We start from the raw sequence: 21,631 nt of genomic DNA on the forward strand, positions 1-21,631 counted from the left end.
TCAGTCTTTCACACCACTCTCCAGCAACATTTATAATTTATATCAATTATTTTAGGGAATAATACATAAATTATATATACAAACATGATATTAGTGTTTAGTGGAATGCATAAGGAGTCAAATTGTGTTGAAAAGAGCGATTTTTAGAAAATTTGGAAAACTACTTTTTTCTGATCATAGAATAACTAAATGTATTTTGAAGGTTTCATTCAGCCATTAAATATCATTCACAATTTATTAATGAATTTTACAAAAAAACACCATATATTTTATATTTAAACATGTTAAAACTATTTGTAATACATTAGGAACAAAATAATCGTAGAAAAACAATTTATTATAAAACCTTTGTGTTTGGATTTTTGGATTAAAAGTTTCTCAAGGCTCTCCTGCACCATTCTCAATGCAAGTCATTCCTACACCTATGGGAAGAGATAGACGAACGTTTTCTATATGATTTGTGTTTGCTGGGCTTACACATACTCTCCCTCTCTTTCTCTCCCTCTCTCTCTCCCACTCTCTCCTCTCTCTCTCTCCCACTCTTTCTCTCTCTCTCTCTCTCTCTCTGTCTCTGTCTCTCTCTCTCTCTCTCTCTCTCTCTCTTTATCTCTCTCTCTCTGTCCCCCCTCTCTCTCTCTCTATCTCTCTCTTTCTCTCTCTCTCTCTCCTCCACCCCGCTCTGCCCGTCTGACGAATCCTATCACAGCACAACTACGAACAGGGTCAAGCATGACAGCCAGAGGCAACAGGTTAACAGAGAAAAGTTCATTTGACGAAATGAAGGAAATGTTTGCCCAGTTTCTGGAGGACATGGTAACGGACCCGAGTGCAGTGTCCGAGCATGGAGCAGTGACGACTGCGCCATCTGTGGGTCAGCTCCCGAAACCCCCTCCAAATGGACAACGCCATCTAGTGAGGACTAGATATACTGACCACAGGGGCTGGTTTCCCGTCTTAATTAGCTCGTAACATAGCCGCTGCTGACCTCTGGTGAGGTGACGCTTAGACAGCAACGCCATCTATGGAGTGGATAGGTGGGCGTTTGTGTCAAAGCCTGTAAGTGAGGTGCCCTAGAGTGTAACCAGTACTGATGACGTGTCTGATTACAGAGTCGACCTGGGACTGCTGTAGTGGACGTTGGATCAGTCTACCCAAGGCAGCCGTAGAACCTCCACGAGTTTGCTGCAGAAGCTGTGAGTCACCCCCCGGATGAACACTGTTGTGTTAGCCTGCCTGTGACGTGGCAGTTGAGGAATTGTCGTACCCGGGGCTGACTGGTGGAGAAGACTAGCCACTGGGGTGTTGTGGTGAGGAGATTCATCGTGAGGCCACAAGAGAACCAGGACCACTTGTCTTGAGCACCATGGACGTCCTGAGTCTTCGGAGGAAGACAAGTGATTGTACATACATGTAGTCATAGTAACCGTGTGTGACTGTTTATATATTTATTTATGGTGGTGGTGTAATTATATATTTAATTTTGTGCAGTTTCATCCCTTCCCCTTTAATTTACTTGCATTACGGAACACACCTCTTGAAAGCCACTACTAGCTTGGGGCCAGATACCCAAACTCTATTAATATCAGAGAAAGAACCCAGTTGCGACCCAAGAAGGCCGTAACAGACATCAAGAGTGAGATGCAGGAAATGATGAAGGAAATGAAGAATGAAATAAGCAACCTAAAAAGAGAGCTGACAGCAGCAAAGGAGGAGATTAGAGCTCTCAAAGAGAACAGTATCGATGCTGAGACTCAGATAACCACCCAGGGAGAAGGTGGTAATAGTATTTTGGAGAAGAATGACACATTAAAAGCAACATTTGCAGAAATGGTAAAAAAACAACAACTCTGAAATAATGTCTGCAGTGATGGAGGTAGCCATGAAAGCAGCCACCTCACAGGAAGCAGCACACTCCACTAGCCAGCTGCTGGAAAGGAAAAGAGCAGTGGTAGCTGTGGGTATTAAAGAGCAGGAAGGCTCTAATAGGAAAGAGTTGAATGATAAGGACATAGCGGCAGTGAATGAAATACTGAAGCCACTAGACATGGAAGGGGCTGAGCATAGCATTGAGAAGGTTTTCAGGTTAGGCTGGTACAAAAAAGACAGAGACCGTTTATTAAAGATAGTGTTTGCAAATGAGAACACAAAGGACACGATTCTAACAAAGAAAAGCCACCTGCAACAAGTAGGAGAATTAAAAAAAATATTCCTCCAGAGGGACATGACGAGGGAGGAGAGGGCCATGGTGGCAGAAGCAAGGAAGAAGCACAGGGCAAGAGGGGAAAAGCAGGAAACCATAGCTCCCAACACATCACCCGCAGAGGTGAGGGCGGAATCCACAACCAGCCATCCAGTAACACCAGCAGGGAGGGCAACCCCACCACCCTCCTCTGCAAAGAAAACTTCCCTTTCCTTCCTGTCCTCCCGCCCCTTTCACCCCATACCCTCCCTGTCCCTCCCTCTTCACTTGACACCCCACCCCTCATCCCAGTATCCTCTGCAACCCTGGTATCCACCTCACAAATCCTCACACCCATGGCACAGCTTCCTCCACCAGCAGAACACTCACCAAGGAGGAGATTTGAGAAGGGACAGAAGAAAGTGAGCCTCAAGGCAATGTACACTAACATAGATGGGATTACAAATGAACTTGGAGAATGGGTACTAGAGGAAAACCCAGACATAATAGCTCTCACAGAAACAAAGCTGACGAAAACAATAACAAATGCAGTGTTCCCACAGGTCTATTATGTTATGAGGAAAGAGAGAGAAGGAAGAGGTGGTGGTAGTGTAACCCTGCTGGTAAGAAAAGGCTCAGATTTTGAGGAGTTGGTTGTTCAGGGATGTGAAGGTTTCAGTGACTACATAATAGGAACAATAACAACTGGAGGGCAAAAAATTATAGTCGTAGTCATATATAATCCACCTCCAAATGACAGAAGACCCAGACAGGCATATGATAGAAACAATATGGCCACCATTAACCTAATAGAGAGAGCAGCTTCTGTTGCTAGCAGTAATGGATCTGGACTACTAATCATGAGAGACTTCAATCATGGGAAGATAGATTGGGAGAACAGAGACCCGCATGGAGGACCAGAAACATGGAGAGCTAAGCTGCAGGACGTGGCAACAAGAAACTTTCTAAGCCAGCACATCAAGGATCCAACAAGAATGAGAGGAGAAGATGAACCAGCAATGCTTGATCTGATATTTACCCTAAATGAGTGGGATATAAGGGAAGTCAAGATGGAAGCACCCTTGGGAATGAGTGATCACAGTGTATTGAACTTTGAGTACCTGGTAGAGCTAGGAATTATCCCCCCAGAAAAAGAACTAGGAAACAAAAGGCTGGCAAACCGAAAGGGAAATTATGAGGAGATGAGAAGCTTCCTAAGGGAAATGCCTTGGGGCACAGACCTCAGAGCTAAGTCAGTAAAAGATATGATGGACTATGTCACCCAAAAGTGTCAGGAGGCAGTAAGCAGATACATCCTGGCCCAAAAGAAAAAATACGAGAAGCAAAAGAAGAATCCATGGTATAATAGGGCATGTATTGAAGCAAAGAAACTGAAAAAAGGGCGTGGAGGAACTTCAGGAATAACAGAACACCAGAAAGCAGAGAGAGATACCAGAGAACCAGGAATGAGTATGTCAGGGTGAGAAGAGAAGCAGAGAAAAGTTATGAAAATGATATAGCAAACAAAGCCAAGACCGAACCAAAGCTACTCCACAGTCACATCAGGAGGAAAACAACAGTGAAAGAACAGGTAGTGAAACTTAGAACAGGCGAGGACAGATATACAGAGAATGACAAAGAGGTGTGTGATGAACTCAACAAGAGGTTCCTAGAGGTCTTCACAACAAGGTGAGGTCACTGTGCTAGGAGAAAGGGAAGTAAACCAGGCGGCCTTGGAAGAGTTCGAAATTACAAGAGAGGAGGTCAAGAGACACATGCTGGATCTGGATGTTAGAAAGGCTGTTGGTCCAGACGGGATCTCGCCATGGGTACTGAAAGAGTGTGCAGAGGCACCTTGCTTGCCACTCTCCTTAGTGTATAATAGGTCACTGGAGACGGGAGACCTACCAGAAATATGGAAGACGGCGAATGTGGTCCCAATATACAAAAAGGGCGACAAGCAAGAGACACTGAACTACAGGCCAGTATCCTTGACTTATATACCATGCAAGGTAATGGAGAAGATCGTGAGAAAAAACCTGGTAACACATCTGGAGAGAAGGGACTTCGTGACAAATCGCCAACATGGGTTCAGGGAGGGTAAATCTTGCCTGACTGGCTTAATAGAATTCTACTACCAGGTGACACAGATTAAGCAAGAAAGAGAGGGCTGGGCGGACTGCATTTTCTTGGATTGTCAGAAGCCTTTGACACAGTACCGCATAAGAGGCTGGTACATAAGCTGGATTTACAGGCAGGTGTAGCTGGTAAGGTGCTCCAGTGGATAAGGGAGTACCTAAGCAATAGGAAGCAGAGAGTTACGGTGGGGGGTGAGACCTCCGATTGGCGTGAAGTCACCAGTGGAGTCTAACAGGGCTCTGTACTCGGTCCTATCTTGTTTCTGATGTATGTAAATGATCTCCCGGAGGGTATCGATTCATTTCTCTCAATGTTTGCGGACGATACCAAAATTATGAGAAGGATTAAGACAAAAGAGGACTGTTTGAGGCTTCAAGAAGACCTAGACAAACTGAAGGAATGGTCGAACAAGTGGTTGTCAGAGTTTAACCGAACCATATGTAATGTAATGAAGATAGGTGTAGGGAGCAGGAGGTCAAATACAAGGTATCATCTGGGAGAGGAAATTCTTCAGGAGTCAGAGAAAGAAAAAGACTTGGGAGTTGATATCATGCCAGACCTGTCTCCTGCAGCACATATCAAGAGGATAACATCAGCGGAATATGCCAGGCTGGCAACATACGAACGGCATTCAGAAACTTGTGTAAAGAAACATTCAGAACTTTGTATACCACATATGTCAGGCCAATCCTGGAGTATGCAGCCCCAGCATGGAGTCCATATCTAGTCAAGGATAAGACTAAACTGGAAAAGGTTCAAAGGTTTGCGACCAGACTAGTACCCGAGCTAAGAGGTATGAGCTACGAGGAGAGACTACGGGAATTAAACCTCACTTCGCTGGAAGACAGAAGAGTTAGAGGGGACATGATCTCCACATTCAAAATTCTCAACGGAATTGATAGGGTAGATAAAGACAGGCTATTTAACACAAGGAGCACACGCACTAGGGGACACAGGTGGAATCTGAGCGCCCAAATGAGCCACAGAGATATTAGAAAGAACTTTTTTAGTGTCAGAGTGGTTGACAAATGGAATGCATTAGGAGGTGATGTGGTGGAGGCTGACCCCATACATAGTTTCAAGTGTAGATATGATAGAGCCCAATAGGCTCAGGAATCTGTACACTTGTTGATTGACGGTTGAGAGGCGGGACCAAAGAGCCAGAGCTCAACTCCCGCAAACACAACTAGGTGAGTACACAATGGGGTTAGTGTAGACTAACAAACGCTAGGGAAAAGAAAAGGGATCAAGCAGGATGGTAAGAAAACAGAACACAGTTGGAGGAGAGGAACAGGACGAGTCATACATGGAGATGACTGTTCGCGCATGGAGGGAAATCACTGAGGAGCTGAAAGACATGAGAGGACTCATAAATAAACTGCAGAATGAACTAAAGGCAGCGCAAGAGGAGATAACAAACCTAAAAAAATTATCTATAAAAATTGGCCCAGGGGGACCAACCCCCAGGTACCAGGAGATGTAGCAATTGCAGGGACCCCTATAATGGGTGCCAACTTTGCTGAATTGCTGAAGAGCCCAGGAGCAACAGCCACAGTCAAGGAAGTTGTAATGAACGCAGTAACCTCACAGGAGGCAGCTAGATGCATGAGCCAGTTACTGGAAAGGAAAAGAGCTGTAGTAGTGATAGGTGCTAAGGAAGAAGAGGGTTCCATAAGGGAAGAATGGAGGTCTAAGGACAAAGCCGCAGTGGCAGGGATACTAAAGGAGATAGGTCTGGAAGGGGCTGAAACAGACATAGAAAAGTTTTTCCGGATTGGCCAGTACAATAAAGACAAAGACCGGTTGATCAAGGTAGTGCTAAAAAACGAGTGCATCAAAGAGGACATACTAGCAAAAAAGAGCAAACTGAAATATGTAAAGAATTGCAGACAGGTATTCCTTCAGAGGGACATGACCAGGACAGAGATAATACAGGCAGCAGATGCAAGGAAAAGGCACAGGCAGAGGGAAAAGATCCAGGGAACCTCAACCCCCAACCCAGCAATCCCAGTGGGGAGTGTGGAACCCCAACCCAGCACCTCGGGAACCCCAGAGGGGACTGCAACATCCCAACTCACCACCCAATAGGTGGGGAGTTCCACCATTCCACCCACTTGTACCCTCCCTCCCTACCCCGAGTACCCCATTCCCTCCCACCCCCTGGTCTTCCTCCTGCCCCAAGCCGGCCCAGACACGACCTAAGTCCTCCATCCCCCACCCTAGTTCTAAGCCATTCCCCCCCCCCCTGCCCCCCACCCCCACCTCCCTCAGAACCCCTGGTAACTACCCCACAGGAGGATGAGCCTACCCAAGCAGCAATGCCCATGGAACAGCTTCCTGCACTAGTGAGGAGGGTGGCTGAAAATGGACATAGGAAAGTGAGCTTCAAGGTAATGTACTCAAACATCGATGGGATTACCAACAAAGTAAGTGAACTGGCAGAAAGGGCGTAGGAAGAAAACCCAGATGTAATAGGACTCACAGAAACAAAATTGTCAGGAGTCATAACAAATGCTGTGTTTCCAAAGGACTTTTATATAGTAAGGAAAAAGAGAGATGGGAGAGGAGGAGGAGTGGCTCTGCTGATAAGGAAGGACTGGAGCTTTGAAGAGATGGAAATTCCGGGCTGCGACGGATTCAGAGATTACATAACAGGAACTATGACAATGGGTGGACCTAAGATAATAGTGGCAGTCATTTACAACCCTCCATTAAATGACAGAAGACCTAGACAAGAGTTCGACAGAAACAACATGGCTACCATTAACATAATAGAGAGAGCAGCTTCAGTTGCTTGCAGGAATGGATCCAGACTCTTAATCATGAGCGATTTCAACCATGAAAAGATAGACTGGGAGAATGGGGGACCCACATAGAGGTGAAGACACATGGAGATCTAAACTTTTGGAAGTGAGTACAAGGAATTTTCTGAGCCAACCTGTCAAAGGACCCACAAGAATGAAAGGAAATGACAAACCAGCTAGACTCGACCTGATTTTCACCTTAAATGGCTCAGAAATAAGGGAAGTCAAATATGAAGCCCCATAGGAATGAGTGACCACAGTGTATTGATATTTGAGTATCTGGTAGAAGTAGGGATAACCTATCCAAGGATGGGATTGGAAGGAAAAAGACTAAATTATCGAAGAGGAAAATATGACTAGATGAGGAACTTCCTAATGGGAATACCATGGGAAACAAAACTCAGAGAAAAGACTGTACAGGATATGATGGATTATGTCACTTAGAAGTGTCAGGAGGCTGCAGACAGGTTTATCCCAGTCCAAAAAGTGAAAAATGAAAAGCAACAGAAGAATCTGTGGTTCAACCAGGAATGTGCAGCAGCAAAGCAATTGAGTAGAAGAACATGGCAAAACTACAGGAACAACAGAACACAAGAGAGCAGGGAGAAATACCAGAGGGCCAGAAATGAGTACATCAGAGTGAGGAGAGAAGCAGAGAGGCAGTATGAAAATGACATCGCGAGTAAAGCTAAGATCCAACCAAAACTGCTCCACAGCCACATCAGCAGGAAAACAGCAGTGAAGGAACAAGTGATAAAACTGAGAAAAGGGGAGAACAGATACACAGAGAACGACAAAGAGGTGTGTGTAAAACTCATCAAGAGATTCCAGGAGGTCTTCACAATAGAAGAAGGAGAGGTCCCTGCACTGAATGAGGAGGCAAACCGAACAACCTTGGAGGAAATTTACCTCACCAGTGATGAGGTCAAAAGGAATTTGTTGGAGATGAATGTGTCAAAGACTGTTGGGCCTGACAGAATCTCACCGTGGATTCTAAAAGAAGGTGCAGAACCTCTAAGTGTGCCACTCTCTATGGAGTATAACAGGTCACTGGGAACGGGAGACCTTCCGGAAAGCTGGAAGACAGCTAATGTAGTCCCAGTTTACAAAAAGGGTGACAGGCAAGAGGCACTGAACTAACACAGAAATATTGTTTGAAAACACAAGAGTGTGAGGGACACTACCACTACCAGCCAACCTAAGCTCCTAGGTGGCCCTCTTCACTCCCTCAACCCCTTCACCTGCTTCACACGCCTTTCCCTAACCATACACCTAAAAATACTCTGTCTAAATCCTCGGTAACCCTCCCCTCCTACGAGACACACCCCGGCACCCCCAGCCACACACCGTGACACACAATGGGCCCGCGGCGCCACACGCGTGCCCCCCAGGGCCCCCCCGAAACCCCAGAGATGTAAACAGCGCATTTACCTGCTTCAGGCGGGCAGTTGCACATCTGCCGCAGGTGTGGCGCACAGCCTACGTCTCAATTTACCCTACTAGACCTCCCTTCTCTCCCACTCCCCTAAGCCCCACATTCTCCCTCATGCACCTTCCCTCCAAGTCCCCCTCTTCTTCTGCCTCCCAAGCCCTCCCTTCTCCCCCACCCACCCAAGCCCTCCCTCCTTCTTTACCCCTCAAGCCTTCCCCTTTCCCCCACCCACCCAAGCCTTCCCCTCTCAACCACACTCCCAATTCTTCCCCTCTCCCTTACCCCGCAAGTCCTCATTTCTCACCCATACCCTCAAGCTCTCCCTCCTCCACTATCCTCCCCATACCAGATCCTCCCAGCCCCCTCATACCCCACCAGATCCCCCACAGTCCCCTTCCCATGCCCTCCCTGCCCGGACCCCCTCCCTGATTCCCTACTTCAGGAAAATCAACAGAAACTGAGGAAGGACACACGTGACTCAGTTTGAAGGTGATGTACTCGAATATAGATGGGATTACAAGCAAGGCAAGTGAACTAAGGGAAAAAGCTCAAGAGATGAACCCGGATGTGATTAGACTTTACAGAAACAAAGCTCTTAGGTCTCGCCACTCTCCCGAAAATGGGGAAAATTTTAATTACTGCAAATTAGAGAGTATACACAAAACATGAAGGTTAAATATCTGAGTTGGAAGGCTCAGATTGACTGAATTAGTAAGACTGGAAGAGACCCAAAATGAATCAACTTAGATGCAAAAGAGCCTTGATGGACTTTCTGATACGATACAGATCAACTGTTCGGGTGCTGACCTGCTTAAAATTGTCTTAATTAATTTTAATGCTACTTAAAATAGTAATGATGTGATATGGAAAAGACTGTCTTAGTAAAATGTTTATCTTAATAATAATGCGATTGGAAGACTATTGATAAAAGTAGAGAACTAAATTTGTGATGACAGAAAGATATGATCACAAGAGGAAAACTTAATAATAGCAGAGACGTGTAGTATATATTGATCTACCAGTGTATTGTGTATGGGAAGTGAAGACTAGTGTTAGATGCGAAATCTATAACATACCATGCAAGTCATGCAAAATGAATGAACTTGAGAAATTTGTTTGGAAAGCACGTGTAAGTAATTATACAAAGATAAATGACGCACCTGCACACAGGATCATCCATGCTCAACCGTGCACGCTCACCCAGTCAAGGTCTCCTCTCACACTCATCAGTGAACGCTCTCCCACTCTCACGCTCTCCACATACAGAAATATTCAGCAAAATAATTGAAAAACTCCGACTAATGCAAAATCCACACATAACATGGAGTATAAACAGTGAATCTTTGATGCTTAAATATCAATGATGGAATATACAGAGCAATAAACTTGGTAACATTTATAAGTCATAAACACACAGATGCGTAGAGATATTAGTGTTATGCTTCATGCGTAAAGAGCAGTGGTCAATGTTAGAGGCAAACAATGTATGTTGTTTTGATATGATACTAGGTTAGTTTTGATATGATACTAGGTTAGCTTTGATATGATACTAGGTTAGTTTTGATATGATACTAGGTTAGCTTTGATATGATACTAGGTTAGCTTTGATATGATACTAGGTTAGTTTTGATATGATACTAGGTTAGTTTTGATATGATACTAGGTTAGTTTTGATATGATACTAGGTTAGTTTTGATATGATACTAGGTTAGCTTTGATATGATACTAGGTTAGCTTTGATATAATACTAGGTTAGTTTTGATATGATACTAGGATATTGACTGTAAAATGAAGTAGAAACGAGGAAAAGATGATTTAAAATGTTTGATACAATATAAACGGTAGGGATTCTGAAAGATTGAGATGGTAAGATATATAACTCATAAGAAACACAAATAAAACTGAACTAATACATGGTTACAGTTAAGATAGAGTGTTTGTTACTCCATAAATCGTAACGAGGTGATACTGAAAGATTGTCTAAGGAAAACTTTATATGATATATAGATGTGAATGAAATATTTTGATACAGAGTAACGAAAATATAACCAAGTTATTTCACAGTAAGATGTCTTAGTTTAATAGTTAATAATAATAGTAAGGATTTGTTGTACACTACTATTTTTTAACTAAGATACACTACCGACGTTAGCATATGAGAAGAGGGAGAACACCAGTATAATTTGAAAAAACATAATATGTGAGACCCAGAACAGAATGAATATTAAGGAGACTGACAGGAAATTGAATGGGAAGTATCGATCGGTCTATGGGGTGTGGGTCGAAGGTTAACCACACTCCTCCACACTCGGTAGTAGCTGTGGGTGCGAGCCATGTGCGGTGGCAACAGCAGATGAGTAGTGTAAAGTACGCCTACGACCATCCGCAGCACCTGAGCAGGTGAGCTCATTAGACTTCCCTGTTCAAGGGGGGACAGGTACGTAGATGCATGATGTTCTGGGGGGTTCCCCGGGTGTTTGGCCCATGTCCGTGGCGTCTGGGTGCGCAGGCTCTTTGACCGAGGGTTGTGTTGGAGTGGGGGTAGGAGGGTATGTGGTCATTTAGGGAGAGTAAAGGCAGAGGAATGTTGAAGAGCAGAAGAGGAGAAGAATAGTAGTAATAGTAGTAGATGAATATGTATGAGTATGCACCGTAGAGTTAATCCTGTGCATAGATAGATAGATGTGAGTACGTGGTTACGTAGAGGAGAGAGGGCCCCCCTGCCTGGCAAGGATATGTTGAGGAGGGAGGGGGCTCCCCTAGCTGAGAGGGTAGGAGACCAGGGGTCTTAAGATGGGTATAAGGGGGGGGGGGAGAAGGAGGGGAATGGTAGGTAGATAGATAGATAGATGCGAATATGTGGTTATGTTGAGGAGGGAGGGCCCCCCTACCTGGCATGGCTATGTTGAGGAGGGAGGGGGCCCCCCTACCTGAGAGGATAGGAGACCAGGCTCTTAAGGTGGGTAAGGGGGGAGAAGGGGATGTGTAGATAGATAAATAGATATATAGATGTGAGTATGTAGGTTATGTAGATGAGGGAGGGGTCCCCTTACCTGGGAAGGATATGATGAGGAGGGAGGGGGCCCCCCATACCCTGAGAGGGTAGGAGACCAGGCTCTTAAGATGAATTGCTGTCACTCCCAGTAGTGTGGTGGTGGTGGCGTTGGTACGTGGTATGCCCTGCTATGTGGATGGAGGTGGGGAGGGGTGGGCAGGACTGACTATGGTAGAGGTTGACGATGACATTCGCAACAATTATGCCTCAACCTTCGAAGAGGTGACCCCCATATGGTCATGTGGTGTCACTTCTCAGAGCTATGTGGTAGGTATGACCCGCATATCCTTAGCGCTCTGGAAGCAGGGGAGGGGGATGCTGAAAACCCCTCGAGTCTGTCATGAAAACTAATTTACGGAGACCCACACCAGAGGCTGAGAATTGGTAAAAAATATATGCACTACATAAAACAGGCACCAGAATGAGACACCCGCGCTATCAGTCAAAGCTTCCGCCCGCTCCCCTCCCTTCCCCTACCCCTAACCACCCATCTTAAGAGCCTGGTCTCCTACCCTCTCAGGGTATGGGGGGCCCCCCCTCTCTCCTCAACATATCCTTCCCAGGTAAGGGGACCCCCTCCCTCCTCTACATTCCCTACATACTCGCATCTATCTATCTATCTGTCTACACACCTTCTCCCCCCATACCCATCTTAAGAGCCTGTTCTCCTACCCTCTCAGGTAGGGGGGCCCCCCTCCCTCCTCAACATAGCTATGCCAGGTAGGGGGGGCCCTCCCTCCTCAACATAACCACATACTCGCATCTATCTATCTACCATTCCCCTCCTTCTCCCCCCATACCCATCTTAAGACCCTGGTCTCCTACTCTCTCAGCTAGGGGAGCCCCCTCCCTCCTCAACATATCCTTGCCAGGCAGGGGGGCCCTCCCTCCTCTACGTAACCACCTACTCGCATCTATCTATCTATGCACAGGATTAACTCTACGGCACACACTCATACATATTCATCTACTACTACTACTATTCCTCTCCTCTTCTGCTTTTCAACATTCCTCTGCCTTTACTCTCCCTACATGACCACATACCCTCCCGCCCCCACTCCAACACAACCCTTGGTCAAAGGCCCCACACACCCAGACGCCACACACCGACACGCGCCAAGCACCCGGGCAACCCCCCAGAACATTGTGTGCTTACGTACCTGTGCCCCACCTGAGCAGGGGAGCTTAATGAGCTCACCTGCTCAGGTGCTGCAGACGGTCGTAGGCGTACTTTACACTACTTAGATGGTGGCAGGAAGTGGTGTTTATCCACTCCAGGGACTGGGCCTCTGTGGTCATTAATCCCTGTTTGTGAAACCTGTGGACCTGTGACTAGATGGAAAAAAAAAACATCTAAGGTTATCCAAATCAAATAACAACAAATATGTTGTTACGGTCACCATGGACCAGTAACTAGGTTCTTGATGGATGAACTGTGTTTGTTGTATCCGACCCCAAGTTGGTAGTATGCTTTCAAGATTTGGCTATATAGTGCAATGATAAAGGGGGGGAGGATGAACAAAACACTATTCTCTCTTCTCTATATTTACCTCCATTGTTAAAAATATACATATTAGAATAAATAGACTATTTCTACACCTATGTACAGTGATATACATAGGTATACTATGTATACATAGATATACTATGTACAGAGGGAGCCGGTCAGCCGAGTGGGCAGCACACTGGACTTGTGATCCTGTGGTCCCGGGTTCGATCCCGGGTGCTGGCGAGAAACAATGGACAGAGTTTCTTTCACCCTATGCCCCCCTGTTACCTAGCAGTAAAATAGGTACCTTGGTGTTAGTCAGCTGTCACGGGCTGCTTCCTGGGGGTGGAGGCCTGGTCAAGGACCTGGCCGTGGGGACACTAAAGCCCCGAAATCATCTCAAGATAACCTCAAGATACCCTTTCACACAAGCCATCAAATGCGCTCACATTCAGTGCTCATGAAGCCCCAGTGTTTCTCTCACCCAGTACTTTGTCCAACCATACTGGGAAACACTGACGAGTTTCACCTCGTACGTGGGCCAGCCAACTGACAGTATCACTTGGTACCTATACCCCACGACCACTCTCCATCCACTTGCTGGGAGAGACTCTCAGCCACATTCTGATCAGGAACACAAAACAATCGATTCAGGAGTAGCGAACCCCTGGCAGAAGCCCCTAGTGTCCGGTAGTAGCGCTTCCCAACAGGCACCTCACTGTCGTCCGTTTCTCACCCAAGCCAGTCCCGCGGTACGCCGATCCCTTCTAATACTGCGTAAACTGCAGTCAACACACACTGCTTTAGATCGGCGGCGGCTTACTTAGTCATCTTGCAGGACTAAGTTGGGAGAACGTCGGCTGCCCAAGGTAAACTGCCATCTCCAGTACCACTGCTGTTCCGCGTCACCTCTGTGGAGAGAGGTCATCAGTCACGTCACCAGTTAAATGGATGGTGCTGATGAAATCAGGAAGTAACAGTTACTCACTGGGGAGTTGACATTATACACGTAGCACAACCAAGGGGGCGCTGATCTTGATCCGCCACCTCACCAGAGTTCATCCACACCGACCTTCCTGTATAGCCAAGCCAGGAAACCAGAGCCGTTGATCTCTGTTACGCTGCCAACAATAGATGGCGTTGTCTACGTAGCGTCCCATTCCAGAGGAGATTGAGTACACACTCATAAATGGCGCTGAAATTACCAGGCCACGCTCAGATGGTGGTGACGAGTCCATAACATATGTATACTGGAATGAATAGGAGTTTACTACATACAAAATGCGATTGTTTAAAACTAGTAAGACCCAGGTTCAAGTCTCTAAAAAATTCACTTAACCCCCACACAAACTCTTCTTGTGCCAAGAGGTCCGCGGCCTGAATCTCTCACCCGATTCGCACGTGCAAGCACCTTCATGCTAAGCGTATCAATTACGCTCAAACATCTGTCAACCATCTGCGGAGATGGCGAGGACGGTCAGTCACCTTTTTTACTCATTCACCTTTTTTACTCATGACAGCCCTGGCTGGTGAAGTCCCGAGCCAGTACAGGTCCCATGACAGCCCCGGCAGGTGTGGTCCCGGGTCAGTACAGGTCCCATGACAGCCCCGGCAGGTGTGGTCCCGGGTCAGTACAGGTCCCATGACAGCCCCGGCAGGTGTGGTCCCGGGTCAGTACAGGTCCCATGACAGCCCCGGCAGGTGTGGTCCCGGGTCAGTACAGGTCCCATGACAGCCCCGGCTGGTGTGGTCCCGGGTCAGTACAGGTCCCATGACAGCCCCGGCTCGTGTGGTCCCGGGCCAGTACAGGTCCCATGACAGCCCCGGCTGATGTGCTCCAGGGCTAGTACAGGCCCCATGACAGCCACGTTTACGAGTGCATGGAGCTGGCCACGGCATGCTGTATATGCCGTATAACAGCGTTCACTTCCCTGAATTTCGCGATAATAAATGTGCAAACATTTATAATAAATAATAAATTATTCAAGTTGCTAAATTGACAATATTTAAATGGAAAGGTGATTTGTCTAGTTTGTTTCTTTTAACAACAAGTAATTTCACTCTCTGCATTCATTGCCTTTTTTGGTGTTGGTGCCAGGTGTCACTGGTTGTGTCCATGACAACATGATGTTGGTGCCAGGCGCCACTGATTGTGTGACAACAACAACAACATTGTGCTGGTGTGTTACAGATTGAAGGTGGGCGTGGCGTACCTGCTGACGGTGACGGCGGCCAACGCCCGCGGCTCCAGCCCGCCCATCACACTCACCTACACCGCCACCCACGCCTCCGTGCACAAGGTGGTGTCTCCTCTCCTTCACGACGCGCTCTTCACTCTGGCACCGGTGCTGGTGCTGGTGACGGGCGTGATGGTGGCGGCGAGCGTGGGGGTCGCTCTGCTCCTCACCAGGAGGCTCAGACGGAAGGCCAGCGCTGGCAGGATTGTCTACACTCGACCCCTCAAGGACCTTCCCGGAGGCCCTGATCTTCACGCTATCATCACTATCAACAGAGGTAATGTATTACTTTTCTTTTTCCTAATTAAATTATATTGAAGGGAAGGGAACTGTCAGGGAAAAGCGCGAAGCCATTACGACAAAATAGCACTGGGAAGGGGTCAGGATAAGGATTTGGGATGAGACGGGAGGAAGGATGGTGCCCAACCACTTGGACGGTCGGGGATTGAACGCCGACCTGCATGAAGCGAGATCATCGCTCTACCGTCCAGTCAAAGTGGCTTGACACACAAGGTATATTTAGCGATAAACTGTGGTACATTTGTCCTACAACGATCACTTATAATTGTAAGTAATGGTAATGTTTTCTCACAGACATAATAACATAGGATAAAAACCAACACTTGTGTATTTCTGAAAACTTTGCAAGAAATAAGAATTTAACACCAAGTCTTTCGCACTCTCTTGAGTACTTTGTCGAGGTCTGAGTGTGAGGTCAGGACGAGACTTACATCTCAACGTCTAATGAGGCGGCCATCCGTTGTTATTTTAGATTTAGCTACTTAGAACGAAATGTCCATGTAGCACGGTCTATGGTGAGCCCGTCGTTAAGGATGGCCGGCTGCCTTCCTGAGTCCAGTCCTCTTATCCTTCTTGACCGCCTGACCAGGTCACCACTATTCCCGACTGCCAATGTACCAGTGGTAATGTCTCCTAAGGAAACTTGGTCATGTGTCCTTTATGTAGTCTGCTATTCTGAGAACTCTATTAATAACACCTTCACTTCCCAGAACAGCAGCACTACAGAAAGGACACATGACCATAATTCAGTGGAATTTTAATGACCAACAGAGCATAGTGAACAGTAGAGTATAGTGAACAACAAGGCATAGTGAATAACAAGGCATAGTGAACAACAGAGTATAGTGAACAATAAGGTATTGTGAACAACAGAGCATAGTGAACTATATGACAGTGAACAACAGAGCATGGTGAACAACATGGCATAGTGAACAACAGAGCATAGTGAACAACAGTGCATGGTGAACAACATGGCATAGTGAACAACAGAGCATAGTGAACTATATGACAGTGAACAACAGAGCATAGTGAACAACATGGCATAGTGAACAACAGAGCATAGTGAACAACAGAGCATAGTGAACAACAAGGCAAAGTGAACAACAGAGCATAGTGAACAACAGAGCATAGTGAACAACAGAGCATAGTGAACAACAGAGCATAGTGAACAACAAGGCAAAGTGAACAACAGAGCATAGTGAACAACAGAGCATAGTGAACAACAGAGCATAGTGAACAACAGAGCGTAGTGAACAACAGAGCATAGTGAACAACAGAGCATAGTGAACAACAAAGCATAGTGAACAACAGAGCGTAGTGAACAACAGAGCGTAGTGAACAACAAGGCATAGTCAACAACAAGGCATATAGTGAACAACAGAGCATAGTGAACAACAGCAGTGAACAACAAGCCATAGTGAACAACAGAGCATTGTGAACAACAGAGTACAGTGAACAACAGAGCATAGTGAACAACAAGCCATAGTGAACAACAGAGCATAGTGAACAACAGAGCATTGTGAACAACAGAGCATAGTGAACAACAGAGCATTGTGAACAACAGAGCATAGTGAACAACAGAGCATTGTGAACAACAAGGCATAGTGAACCTTTTTTTGTGAAATGAAAGAAGGAAAACTGCTCTTTTTTCCTCTTGTCTGATGCACCTTTTCTTTCGCCTGGTAAGAGGCAACCTTGGCTCTGTCAGCTGGCGGGAGCGTGAAATCGCCGTCAACTGGTGAGGACCGCTTGAGGCCCCATGAGCCAATTCTCGTTTTCTGTGGATTGAAGAGAGAAGGACTGCTCCATTTTCCTTTCACCTGCTGATCTGTTCTTCCGCCTGGGCAGCTTTGGTCTTTGCTTGACCAGCCGGCTGGCGCTTGGTGTCAACACCAGGTGGCTTGTCCTTCCTCTCACCTGTTTGTTTCCTCTGGGTCATTTCCACGAGACAGATCCACCTAGTTTTCTTCACCAAGAATATTTCCTATCAAAATGCCATAGACAGCCGCTCTACCCTGTGCAGCCTTATCTTGCCCTTGATGAATGGGGTGTCCACCATCACGGACACCTCTACCATGTCCTTACCAGTGCCATCTGGGTACTGGACACGGAGGGTTCAGCCTGTTCTACTCTCAGACTCAACCAGATTGTCCCTGACCATGTTAACGGTAGTACCCTTATCTCGAACGACACTCGTCCATTTCCCATTAACTAGTCCCTTAGTTATCTCGAGTGTGTCTTAGGGCATTCCCGTCTTCCACGGTACACATACCTGCAACCTGTACCCTGGTCACCTTATTCTTAGACTTAGGCTTAGTGCTCGGTGACCTGTCGTGTTGCATGTGAAGCACCGAGGTCTCTGACCCTTGAGCTTCTGTAGGCTTCCCTTAGACTTTCTTTCTTCAGGTCTCGCTCCACCACCTGGAGCTTGAGTAAACTGTTTTCCCTCTGTCGAACTACCCTCAATCGACTGGTGGGCCTCTGCCCACTGTCTGTTTAACCTTCGTCTCACATCGATCTAGGTATGCATCCCTAGGATCGACCTTCTCCTCACTTGGCGATAAAGGAGGCATCTTTACTGACAGCGCCTGTACTACTGAGCTAGGCACAGCAGGAGGGGTTTGATTCCCCATCCTTGCCCGGAATTGCAACTTTGCAATCTCCAACTCAGCCAATCTGTCGTGGTGGGCATTCCACATGTCTACCCCAAATCTGGCCATACTCTCTCATTGAAGGTCCAAAGCATCAGCTTGAGCTAGGTACTCTAGAGTAATTTTCTCCTAGGGTTGTTCAGCCCCCTCCTGGGAGGTTTTTCCGGTATCTGATTTACGTCAGACGAAACGTTTCCTTTGCTGAAGGATTCAGTCCTTAGCCTAGGCTGGGGTCGCGACTCCCCATCCTGTTCCTGGGGTGGACTCACTTCCACACCTCTTGGCATTCTGACAATGTTAATGTCGGCTAGGGGAACCTCTTCGTCCCCTATGTCACTTTCGTTTGCTTCATCATCTGCATGAAAGCTAGTGTTATGCACCTCAGGTGGCGCCTGAACATCCGTTGCACCCTGGCCTTTTGTTTTTCCATGTACTGCCGGCACTCCTCGTCTGTGAGAGTGGCTCTATCTTCTGGCTGCAGGCCATAGATACCCACGTATAGTGCTAACCATCTCATCTTGTAATTCTCATCCATTCTGTGTGTGTGCTGTGTGTGTGTACTTAATTGTGACAACCGATAACAAATCACAACCACAACAATACTGTTCTACAATGTTCTGCACACAGACCTTACATAGGTTACTCTACTTGTTGAGTCTGAAATTTCTGAATTTGAACTAAAGTTGCATAGCAACACGTTGGGCGCCAAATGTGAGATTTTTCATCATAATCTCTCTTAGTACTTCCATCAACTTTAAACTGAAAATCTAGATAGGCCTCCTGAGGCCTGCTTAATTAACCTGCTTAATTAACACGCTAAGTGTAGTAAGCAATTCATTCCCCGCTCTAGAGACCATAGAGAAAATGACTAGACGCAAGCAAACGCAAAGACCTCAAAAACGCAGACTTTCGCAAATTGCTGGAGCGAATCTAACGAGTAGGTCATGAGTTCTCACAACATATTTTTGTTGTTGTGTGGTGCTATTCACGTGGTATGGCCTCAAATAGTGCCCCCTCCTCCTAATTCTCCCGTGTCTGCTGAGGATTCCGGTGGTGATGTAGAGCCTTGTGATGGCGTGCTTTCCTCGGCAACGGTGGGTGTAAGCATAGTATCTTTAGGTAATGATAGACACATGCTGTTGATGGGTTGTGGTGGGGGGTGGGTCAGATATATAAAGATATCTTTATATATCTTTATATATTTCACTATATGTAGACGTAATCATAATAACAATGTATTTTAATATCCTGACGATCATTCGTCTTGCCACCAAGTTTCCCGGGCTAAAGTTTAATCTTCACGACCTCGTTTAAGAAGCCCGCGAAAAAAAAAAATAGAGGCTGCAAGAAAATGGGAAAAACAGAGAAAATTGCCAGTGCTGGCGACTCCTAGGGTAGACTCCGTCATAATCTACGCGTGGGTGGTACCTGGGCGGTGGCGGCAGGGTCTCCGTATTCTTCGGCGGATGATGCCGGCACTGTTCGCCTCCTGAAGTGTCCGTGGTCCGCAGTTCATGTGGATTTCCCCTTTGTGGAGTGGCGGGCGGTTGGCCCTCACATTGCAGACGCCACCCCTGTGGTGGGTTCCGGTGGGCCCCCTGGTGGGCCCCCTGGTGGGCCTGTAGGTTGGGGGGGTTCTTGATGGGTTTTCGATGGCGCCTACTCTTGTTTGTGCTTCTTTAAATGTGCGTGGTCTGAATGCTCTTGCGGTTCAGTTGGGCCTAGTGGATGTACTTCGGGAGCAGCGTGTGGATGTGGCGCTATTCCAGGAGCACAATGTTCAGGATGTGTCTCTTCTGCAGGGGTTGTGTGCTGATTATCATGTGTTGAACCCGCTGAGGACATCCTTTGGGGGGAGGCTCATGTTATTTTCGCGGAGGGCATCTATTTCCGTGCTTCACACGAAAAGGATGAGGATGGGTGGGTCTTGATTGTGCAGGCGGAGTATTTTGGGGTTGTGATTCCGTTCTTGACAGTGTACGCCCCCTTTTGGGGTGGCGCATAGTTGGGACTGGGAGATGTTTTTACAGGAGGGGCTTTTGCCCTTCCTGCGGCATAATATGAGGGATTTGATCTTTGGTGGTGATTTTAATTGTGTCACGAATGTGCGTGATAGCTCTAGTGCCCACCCGCAGAATGTTTCGGCCGCTTTGCTTGAGGTTTTGCATTCTTGCGGATTTCGCGATGCTGCCATTTTGTGTGGCGGTGCGTTAGAGTATACCTTTACTACGCGTGGGGAATGTTCTGGGTTGGATAGGTTCTATGTTTCTAGTCGGGAGTGTTCTGTGTGTGACTTTCGTACTGTCCCTGTGGCTTTCTCGGATCATTGCTTGATAGTTGTCTGGGTTGGTGTCCGGAGTCAGATTTGTGTGGGTCCGCAGTGGTGGAGACTTAATTGTCAGTTGTTGTGTTGTCCGCATATTTGTGCGCAGTTTCGGGTCTGGTGGGTTGGGAACCTTGTCTGGAGGGCTGCCTTTTCTTCTCTCTTCGTTTGGTGGAAGTGGTGTAAGGTGGAGTGTCAGAAGTTCTTTGGCGTTGTTGCTAAGCGGGAGGCGGCTGGGAGGTTTGGGCTGCTGATGTTGCTTCAGGCACAACTGTCTAGTTTGTATGTGCGGTTGAATGCTGGGGTTGACTGCTTTTTGAATATTTCTGAGTGTAAGGAGCATATTTGTGCTTTAAGTGTTTAGACGGCTGACGGTGTTCGGATGCGTGCTTGTATGGCTGAGCGTGTGGATGGGGAATGGCTCTCACCCTTTTTTGTCGGGAGAAGGCTGCTAGGGCTTCTGTTCTTCTTAAGGCCTTCGGCAGCCTGATGGTTCTGTACTTTCTAGCACGGATGGGATTCTGCTTTATGTGTGGCAGGAATTGGAGGCGCTCTATGAGGCGGTGCAGGGAGATGGTGTGCTCGCGGATTCTTTTTTGGATGGGTGCCTCCCTGGGCTGTCAGTAGCAGACTGTGCCCGGTTGGTGCAGGATGTTTCGTTGGGGGAGCTCCTGGATGTGGTCCGGTCGTTTTGTTCCGGGAAGGTGCCTGGTGCGGATGGCCTTCCTGTTGAGTTCTCTATTACCTTTTGGGATGTGCTGGGGGAGGTCCTCTTGGAGGTGGTGCAGGCTTGTCTTCGGGAGCGTGTTCTGCCTGACTCCCATTATGACAGGATCGTGAGGCTGCTCTCGAAGCCGGGCAATTTGCAGTTCTTCTCAAATTGGCGGCCTATCACTTTATTGAATGTTGATTATAAAATTCTGTCCAAGGTTTTAGCGCATCGCTGTTGTAGTATTGCTGTGTCGGTGGTTTCTGTTGAGCAGTTTTGTGGTGTTCCTGGTCGTTCCCTTATGCATTGCAAT

General features: G+C 47.0%; 1 protein-coding gene across 1 annotated transcript in view; it reads left to right on the forward strand.

The window, feature by feature from the left end:
* The window catches only part of LOC138366709 (neural cell adhesion molecule 1-like), a 1,471,037-nt gene that overhangs the window by 1,274,496 nt on the left and 174,910 nt on the right, over positions 1-21,631 (forward strand). Inside the window, exon 15 of the mRNA XM_069327980.1 lies at positions 15,290-15,612. Coding sequence (XP_069184081.1) covers positions 15,290-15,612 — 323 coding nt within the window. The remainder of the gene's footprint in view (positions 1-15,289; positions 15,613-21,631) is intronic.

This window comes from Procambarus clarkii, chromosome 20, assembly GCF_040958095.1.
Source record: "Procambarus clarkii isolate CNS0578487 chromosome 20, FALCON_Pclarkii_2.0, whole genome shotgun sequence".
NCBI classification, from domain to species: Eukaryota; Metazoa; Arthropoda; class Malacostraca; order Decapoda; family Cambaridae; genus Procambarus; species Procambarus clarkii.